Source organism: Acipenser ruthenus, chromosome 2 (assembly GCF_902713425.1).
Source record: "Acipenser ruthenus chromosome 2, fAciRut3.2 maternal haplotype, whole genome shotgun sequence".
Classification (NCBI taxonomy): Eukaryota; Metazoa; Chordata; class Actinopteri; order Acipenseriformes; family Acipenseridae; genus Acipenser; species Acipenser ruthenus.
In genome coordinates, this window is record NC_081190.1 from 82,929,864 (window position 1) to 82,940,220 (window position 10,357).

The following is a 10,357-nucleotide window of genomic DNA, read 5'->3' on the forward strand; positions in this document are numbered from 1 at the left end:
TAAGCATTACATTCTGCTTCTTTAAAGGTGTAAGCATTACATTCTGCTTCTTTAAAAGTATAAGCATTATATTCTGCTTCTTTAAAGGTGTAAGCATTACCACGCTTGACCCAGTGCCAGCATTTCTGAAAACATAATAAAGTAATAAATTAACTTTGTAAGAAAACAACAAATTACCCAGACAAAAAACAATTTTTGCCAATGGTAAAAAGCAGACAACAAGATGACCCAAGACAGCAATTTAAGAAACAAAAAAACATTAGCATCATGCTGAGTTGTAATCCTAATTGGCCAAGACATTTCATCTTAATGTGTTCATTCATTTGCTTTGGCCCTAGACTGTTTGGATATAAAGGCCCAGTGTAAAGATTAAACGGTTACAAATGATTTCACAGCAGCTATTTAAAAATGATACTAGCCTATATGTACTGCACTATGTAAATATGGCATCAATATATATGCTATCTTTAACTTCTGTTAAACAAGGCAGGGGCTGTTGCCAAAACATATCAATTAGCAAACAGTCTGTGAGCTGATAAATCCCATGCATCCTGTATTGTATTGAAGTTCCCAAATGTGTTAAAAGATTTCAGAAAATATTTCCTTATTGAAAACAGTAAACTGACCTGTATATTTAATAAACCATATTATACGTATTTAACCTATTACAGTACATGTGTTAAGCAAATTGTCTTTTTTATACCCAAACTCCAAATGTGTTAGTAGATAGTTTCCAAACCCAGGATGTTCTTAGCACCCAGGAAAATATCATGGCACAAAAGCAACTCATTAAGCTTAACAGCTTACAGATGCAGTTTGAATGGGTGCCACTTTGCAGTTAGTTTACGTACCATTCAGCCAAATAGTTGCAAGCAGAAGACCAATGTTTCTGGGGCCCTAAAGTATGCGCAAAAAGTGTGTTGGCAGGGGGGTCTTCCTGTCAGTTCCCTTACCTTCTACATGTGGGGGCAATATGTGCAATGCAAAGTGTATCAGTTGCAAATAGGGGAGGCATCCCCGTTTTTATATTCCTCCCTCACATATATGAGGGGGTAGCTACAGCTTTGTTCTGATCGTCTTCTTGCTCATCCACTGAGGGACAATCACTGTTTACATGGCTATTTTCTTCTAGGATTTGTTTGTCTGTAGAAAGAAAAGGGGTGTGAGTTTACAGCTTATAAAAGAGAGGGGGATAAGAGGGAGAGAGAGAGAGGCCCTCACAACAGCCAGTAACCAATAGCCTTGCCTGATGTGATCATTAGCCTTGTTAGCAAATGCAGCAAGCCAGCAATTCAGTCTGAGACTCGCCAATGCGATTAGAATTGGGATACTAGACTGCAGCTAACTTGGAAGGATTTTTCTTTTTGCTTCAATTGGAGAGTAACCAAGGAATCTGTTCTACATCAGCCTGACCAAAATGAAAATGAGACTACAGAACCTCTTCTACATCTTTTTTCTCATAGTGATGAGTCTTTTACTTGTAAATGGACAGAGGCCAGGTATGTGACAATTCAATAGTAATAATGACTAAACTGCACACACTGATGGTAGACTGATACCTGTTTATTTTATATATGTATTAGTATGTTTCTATTTTAATATATTTGTTTTATAGATATATAATCCTTTTTATATTAGATTAAGGGTAAACTATAATACTGAATTACTTTTTTGCATTACATGAAAATGGCACAGGGTTTTATGCTGAATCAATCCAAAAGTTTAGTTAAAATACTGGTAAATATACTGTTCCAATGTCATTAAATTGCAGCTCAGGGATGGACAAAAAATCAATGTGGCTAATTTAAAGTGACCCTTAAAAACACTCAAGTGGCTCATAGACCTGGTCAGCAGCTAAGCCAACCTTTTCCAGCCCTGCAGCATACTGAGGACACCTGTTAATGGTACTATTATAAAATGGAGCTAGGATGCAGGAAACATATAACACAAAAACAAATAGATTTTAGTTTTAGAAACATTATGTATGTATTGCTGTTGGTTGTAATGATTTGATTCTATACTCACTTTGGCAGTTGGGAATGTGAAAAGCATTTCAAGATCATAGATTGTGATTAATCATGGAATCCTTTTTTTTTTGTCTAGACAAAACAAAAAATGTTATATCAGAAATTTGAAATGAAAATGTATTACATACAATTTCTTACTTAATTATCCACATAAGTTTATTTGTTGTCATTTTATTAATATAAAGTATATTTTTTGGAGGGGGGAGAAGGACAGAAAAAAAAAGCAAAACAAAAATGAAAAAATACTAAAAGTGTTAATGTGTCCACCGAAACAAAATGTTCCTATAATGTTTTAGCTGCCTTTAGTCTTATTGGCAGTTTTCTGGAGTTTAATTCCCCTGAACTAAACATTCTGGTTTGTGCAAATGTGTTTTACAGTTTGCATCTTTGGAATTAATCATTTAAATAATGTTAACTGGCATGTATTGCAGTATTTATACAGAACAAAGAATGGCATGTTTTTATGATTAGCCAACTGTTTTCTGTTTACTTCGTATAATGTACTTTAGTTGCGGAGAGGATAATTCGCCATAGTGGTGCCAGTCTAGCTTTTGCAGCTCATACATAAAAGAGGATTTTTGAAGTGGTTTCACAGAGTGCCTGATGTTGGCTGCATTCCTGACTCCATGCCTTATTGTTGTCATGATGCTTTATCAATGGCTAAGGACTGCCTAAGATGTTGACCACTGATTTCCAGTCTACCATGAAGGTGCAATTAACAGAGGATAACTTAAACAACTGAGTAAGAAAGACTGCCAAAACCACTTCTAAGTTCTTGCTGAAAATCCACATTTCAAAGAGCTTTTTTGTTAGACAAAGAAATAATAAGAAAAAAAAATAATAATTATTAATCTTTTTTGAACTTCCCTTTCACTAATTAAGGGTTTGTGTTTGTTTATATTTCCTTAGACAACAGTTTATTCAGCTTTATCTGCTGAAGACTTTAGTTTTATGCTGGTCACTGCAGTTTTGGGTCAATAAGTTTAATTCCATCATTACAAATTACTACACTACATTTTCTATAAGATGGTATTTTGTCTCAAATGGGTTGCATATATTTAGCACTGATTAAATATTCATGATTCCCTGTCTTTTATTTTCAGGAAACTTCACCCAAAGAAGAAAAATCCATCGGCAGCTCTGCCCACACAGAAGATGCCTGCCCCTTCATTCACGGGTCCCCTTCCCATAAGGTATGTAGAGGCTCTAATCCACTTACTTAAACGTTTGTAGCAATGCAATGTCTCCACTTCAGTTTTGGATAATTAACAAAAATGTGGCATTCTTTCTCAATAAAGCATCAATTAAATTTTTTAGGGGCCATGATTATCCTCAACATAATTGATAAGTGTTTTGTATTTTTTCTCCTTATTACATTGAAAAAAACAATCATATATTTGACCTGACAACCATCAATACACAAGTCTTAATCATAGATTGCTATTGCTAGCTAGCATTGTCGAAGGTTGTCCTTTCTATTGAGAAGTGATTCTGACACACTCATACGATATAAGTTCTACTTGAAAACACATTTTGAACCTAACTTAAAAGTAGCAGTTTGAATAATGTACAGGGATGAACCCCACCAGAAAAAAATACTGTTTTTAATAGATACAGAATCTTAAAAAAATGTTTTAGTGTTTACTGTGACCCTTCACTGGTCCTTCATATTTGACCTCCCAAATTATCAAGTGATTTAGGCTTTTTATCTTCTTTTAATTTTAAGGCACTGACATATGTTTTTTCATTAAATATGATCTTTGAAGAAACTGTGAGACAGCCCGAGGATGTACAGTTCTTCCTTTTGAACAGACATGAAAGAAATACTTCTTTTTCCATGTTTTTCTTTGTCAAAAGGAAGCTCTGGATTCATAAACAGCTACTAGTGATGTGTGCAATGTCAGTTACAAATTAGCACTTTTACCATTAGGTGTCATTGGATGTCTTTGACATGGTTCAACTGCGATAAGAAGCTGTTTGTCTGCTTGGACAAGGTCCAGAACTAAATGGTAGGAGTGGTCCTCCAGATTAGCACTAACAGCTTTGGTGGGGAAGATTGAATTCAAAAGTGTCTGTCCACGTCAAGTTCCATTAATCACTTATGTTTACGAGCATTAAATTCACAATTTGAAAATAGCACAATGTAGTTGCTATATAGCAGCATGTTGATCTAGAATACATTATTCAAAAACTGCCTTGCTTGTTAAATAAACAATATACTTTTTTCACTAACTCCAAGGCAACTGTGAAAATGTACTTTGAAAGCTTGACATAGAATTCCAAAACTAATTAACAGGAAGTTTGTTAAACTGCAGACTGGTGTTCAACGTCTTTCCCACTGTACCATTATTATCCCTGCAGGTGGTCAAATAAGATTAATCAACAATGCCCTATTTTACCAGCTGTTGGGTCAATGAAACCCTTCTGCATACTGATTCAGTAAACTAAATTCCATGCACCAGTGTGACATGGTAAATATCCCGGAAACTAATTAAAACAATTTCTAAAGCCTGTTTACACTGCACTCCAGTATTTGCATTTTTTGTTGTATGATCTATATAACTGCCAATGGTAAAAACTCAAATAAGTCATAAACTCAGCGAGCCATAAATAAAGTAAATAGGGTACTAGTAGCCAGATGGGTTTTATGACCAGGGGTTTGAAAGAGTTGATTAGCTCTCTTACTCTTCTTTATTTTTATTATTCTGCTGTGAGAACATAAACAAACTAATGATCAAAATAGTCAATAGCTGTGTCCTGGTCCCCATTGCTGAAAATCATGACTCAGGATAGCCTATGTGTCAATAAATTGTTTCAGCTGATAACCCTTCTTTTCAACTACTCAATCACATAATAAAAATAATCAAACTAACGATGTATTAAGGATTTTCTTTGTGGACGTGACTTCATTCACAGTAGCATCTTCTTGACCATTCACTCTAGGTATATCAGGAGTTCCTGGTTTTAAAATGTTAGTTCAGCCTATGTGAGTCACAGGGCACACTGACCCCACTCTGACAGTTTTTCTATGCCTAAAAAAGATTTCATTGTACCGTATTCTCACCAAACAGTGACATTGAGTAGGAGGAGGACCCAACAAAAATACAGTAGTTTAGTTGGAGTTCATTTAAATTTACAATAGCTGAATTAGTAGGATGAAACAACATGTCATTGTTTGCAGTAAAGGTGTTCTCTGGAAACCCCCTCCCCCGATTCAAATATAAACCTCAATTACATGTTTTACCAGTTTACTGAAGTTAAACAAAAGTTAACTAGGGCAAAGGGGGAGTTACTTCATCAAATGCAGTTAGCGGGAAGCTGACAGCTTAGCTGAAGGCCAATACTGGCAAACTCTCCACCTTATTGGTACAAAACAAATCAGCTTGCAGACAGCAAGCCTGATTGACCACTCATTGACTGTCACTTAATCGTTGTTTCCAATTAAGGAAGCTTGACATATGGAATGTGACATTCCTATTTAAAACCATTTACCAGAAAACAGGCTTAATGTGCAATTTTTGCTTTTGTATTTTGCTTTCCCCGGTTGTTACATTTTAAGCATTTGAGAGAAGGTAAAGGATTAAGATTTTCTTAATCTGTAATTAATTTACAATTGTGTCCCTGAAACTGTACCAAGAACAAGTTTTGCAATCTATCAGCATATCTATGGAATGATCTTGTACCGTGCAATGCTGTGCAACACAAGTCCAACTTTTGGCATGTGCCAACAAACCATATGCTCTTACACTAGAGAAAATCAAACAAACGTTGTTGTTGTAGTGGCAGCCCACAGAAAAATAACCATGTTTCAGCCACCAGATAAGTAGGCACATTTTCAGCTGTGTCACAGAAGGTTAATTGCATGTTACACTTGACCAAAAATCTGCTAAGGCCAAAAACATTTTTAGATGTTGTGCTGTGTGATGCAGCAGGTGTTAATAGTATACACAGCTGTTAGTTGTAGGGTGGTCCTCTTTTTTTATTGCAGCAGGTTTTAAAGGAAATGCATTTTTTAGATACAAAGGTTATCAAAATTAAAAATAAGTGGGAAACGAAAATAAAAATAGAAATGATAAAAACCATCACATTTTTACAATCTAACTTCATTTACATTTTCTCTCCTTCAGGCCTAAATTTCTGTGCCAAAACTGGGAAAAGATGAGGAAGAAATGGAGCCAACTGGTGCTGCCTGGACACAGAGACGGTTCTCAAAAGCACCTCTTCAGATTCAGTTTACCAAAGCAGTCACCTTCAGACTGATACCCATCACCCTTCAACACCAAGCTACCGCAACCAAATTAAAACTCTCAAAAGCAAATAGACTTTCAAGAGATTATAATTTATTTACAAAGTACTACCCGGGATTGTGATATGGAGATGCTGCATATAGTTTCTGGAAGGGTATCCTGCTTGCAGTTTATTCGATATTTAAGAGAAAGTATTAACATAGCAATCATTTAACCAGTATAGCCTAATATGTTAATACAAATTACATGTTTTATTAATGGGGGTTTATTTAGAGCCATTGCCATTGCTGGATCAGGCCTGAGACCTTTGACTAAGGTCAATAACTGCATGCCTAACACAGGAATCCCCAGGGTGTTTAAAAAAATCAGATTCCCTTGGCTCAGTCCAACTGGGTAATACCAAGATAGAGACACTGAACCATTGCAAAATGCTTGAGGCACTGGAAATCATACTGTATCTATTTTACTATTAATTCATATATTGTTTGTAATCGCGTGACTTTAACGAGTGTAAAGGAACTTCACTGTAATCTAGGCAGCATAATAATGTACATGTTTGCCTGATGAAGTAAAACATATCTAGAAACAAGTCATTTTCACTTCTCTTTGTATAAACTACTGTGCTATCTGGTGTACATACAATATCACACTGCTTTTCTGTTAGTAGTTATAATGTGTATTAAATATGTATTAGTATATAAGAAGTTTATTATGTAAGTTATGCACTTCAGATATTTTATTAATGTCATGTTAATAAAATTTGTATACAGCTTTCAATATTGACTTTTTGATTTATTTCGCCTTTGTACAACTGAACAGCTGAAACCTGCTATATTACTATACTTAGATGTGTGTCTAACATTTCTGTTTTCAAAAGAAACAGCTACCTACTGGTATTTGTTCTTGACCATCCTCAGGGTTCAACTATGAAGTAAACATAACAGCATATCTGTCCACTATGCTGGAGTCATTAACCCAACATTCTTCCTTTTGCTACTTAAGTGGTGCTAGACAAAACTAAATCAGTATTAACTTTATCTGAACCCTTTTTGTTAACATTATCATATTAAACTAAATGCTGGGAGACAACACTTGACATTTTTCTATATATCTGGAAAACCACATATCCAATTGTGATGGTACTTGGTATTAAACATTATTTAGCATATTATATTAAGAGTATTAGATTAATGGAGGTGTCTGTCTGTCTGTACATTTTTCCATCTGCATGTCATATTTATAATTCTGCATATGTCTGGAAAACAGCCAATTAACTTGTGATGAAACTTGGTATTAACATTACTCAGCATAAATTGAATATCGTGAGGAGAGCTTCATGCGTTGCCATGAAGATAAAAACATTTAACAAGAGAAATTAATTCACATGTTGTTGCGCACATTCTGAATTACATCATGCATTAGCTACTTGTTTGTCTGGTTACCTTTTCAACATGCACGTACGCACACTACAAGTTTTACTACTATTAGAATTTATATTTGTGTGTGTGTGTGTGTGTGTGTGTGTGTTTGTGGAACATCTAAAAGTTACATTTCATTAACACTAGAACCGCCTTTTACAATACGTTTTTATTTTGAATATAACATAGAATATTCAATTTATATATATATATATATATATATATATTATATATATATATATATATATATATTATTACACACACAGTGGTTTGCAGAAGTATTCACCCACCTGCAAAGTTTTCACATTTTGTTGGCACCTGAGCGTTCTCCACGCCGCTTTCAAATTAGACTTTACATGTAGAATCTACACAAACTACTCCACATTGATAAAGTTAAAAAATGCATATAGAATATAAATACGTAAGATTTACAGAGAAAAACAGATTAATCTCACTTGCATAAGTATTCAACCACTTTGCTACTGCAGCCCTAAATTAGCTCAGGTGCAAATGATTTGTTTGAAAGGTCACAAAATTAGTGAAATGATTTCAGCCTATGTGTACTCAAAGTGGTTTAACTTGTAGATAATGTCCCTCAGGTATATAAAGTTTTTCAAACTGCAACTCACATAGTGATCCAACAAAGCAACCATGAAGACCAAGGAGCTTTTGAAACAAGTCAGGGATAAAGTGGTAGAGAGCAGGAGAAGAGTACAAGAAAATTTCAAAGGTTCTGATTATCCCTCTCAGCACAGTGAAGTCCATCATTAAGAAGTGGAAGATGAAGCATACAACCCAGACACTACCCAGACCAGGTCGCCCTCCCAAACTGAGCAGCCGGGCAAGCAGGAAGCTGGTTCGGGATGTCACTCTGAAGACAAAAATGACCTTGAGAGATCTGCAAAGTTCTGTGTCTGAGATGGGAGTCAGTGTTCACACATCAACAATAAGCCGGTCCCTACACAAAGCTGGCCTGTATGAACGGGTGGCAAAAAAGAAGCCGTTACTCAAAAAAACCCATCTTAAAGCACGTATGGAGTTTGCGAAAAAGCATGTAGATAATACTGCAGACATGTGGAAAAAGGTTTTGTGATCAGACGTGACAAAAATTAAACTTTTCAGTCTAAATTCCAAGCGTTACGTCTGACGCAAGCCCAACACTGCACATCACCCAGTCAACACTATCCCAACTGTCAAGCATGGTGGTGGCAGCATCATGTTATGGGGATGCTATTCTTCAGCAAGGACTGTGAAGCTTGTCAGGATAGAGAGGAGAATGGATGGTGCAAAGTACAGGCAAATCCTTGAGGAAAACCTGTTTGAGTCAGTCAAGACTCTGAAACTGGGGAGGAAATTCACATTTCAGCAGGACAATGACCAAAAGCACAAAGCCAAAACCACACTGGAGTGGTTGAACAAGAAGAGAATTAATGTTCTTGAATGGCCCAGTCAAAGTCCTGACGAATCCAATCGATGGCAAAACTTATGGCAAGACTTGAAGATTGCAGTCCATCGACGATCCCCAACAAACTTACCAGAACTGGAGCAATTTTCCCGTGAAGAATGGGCAAAAATTTCACCATCCAAAGCTAGTAGAGACCTATCCAAAAAGACTCACAGCAGTAACTGCTGCAAAAGGTGCTTCTACCAAGTACTGACTTAAGGGGTTGAATACTTATGCAATCAGTACATTTCATTTTGTACATTTTCTTTGCAAGTTTTGCTGACATTTAACCTCTTCCTCATATAACAATGTTCAGTTTAACCACTACAGCTTTGAATAAAAAAAAGATTGTTTGAAAACCTGTGCACACATTATTTGTAATTCAACAAAATGTGACATTATTGGTAGGGGGTGAATACTTCTGCAAACCACTGTATATACAAGCCTGTTATCTCTACTGGACCTGGCAGCCATCAATTCCTTCGTTGTGTACAAGGTAGGAGAGATTTCATCTTGAAGCTAGCCACAGCGCTTCAGCAGAAACATTTTGATCAGAAAACTGCAAAGCTGCAGGCTGCAGCAGCTCGACCAGGATTCTGTGCTGCGAGTGACACACATCAGGATTAATCATGTTACTTTCGTTTTAGATTAAAAACTACTTTTGTTTTTACAGTTTTGTATGTGCATATTCCTGTTTACACACTAGTTTCTTTTGAAATGTTTATATTATTATAGTTTTTAATTTTTTGAAGCAGTGCTTTATATGTGGTAAGTTAGAAAATAAAACCTTTCATGTTTAATTGTTCATTTAAATACGGCGTTTCGGCTGTATTTAAAATTGTTTTTTTTACTTCAAATATTACAAATAGTTCCCTGTTGTAATATATACAGACGTGCTCAAATTTGTTGGTACCCCTCCACAAAAAACGAAGAATGCACAATTTTCTCTGAAATAACTTGAAATTGACAAAAGTAATTGGCATCCACCATTGTTTATTCCATATTTAATAGAAATCAGACTTTGCTTTTGATTTTTTATTCAACATAATATTGTAAATAAGAAAACAAATGAAAATGGCATGGACAAAAATGATGGGACCGCTAACCTAATATTTTGTTGCACAACCTTTAGAGGCAATCACTGCAATCAAACGTTTTCTGTAGCTCTCAATGAGACTTCTGCACCTGTTAACAGGTAGTATGGCCCACTCTTCCTGAGCA

General features: G+C 35.7%; 1 protein-coding gene across 1 annotated transcript; it reads left to right on the top strand.

Annotated features, from left to right (window-relative positions):
* The first annotated feature begins 873 nt into the window (after nt 1-873).
* Nucleotides 874-7,051, top strand: LOC117409639 (apelin receptor early endogenous ligand-like). The gene is made up of 3 exons (XM_034015943.3): nt 874-1,499; nt 3,131-3,220; nt 6,155-7,051. Exons 1-2 carry the CDS (start codon nt 1,418-1,420, stop codon nt 3,217-3,219), a joined length of 171 nt encoding a protein of 56 aa, XP_033871834.1. The 5' UTR covers nt 874-1,417; the 3' UTR covers nt 3,220; nt 6,155-7,051.
* Nucleotides 7,052-10,357: the final 3,306 nt, after the last annotated feature.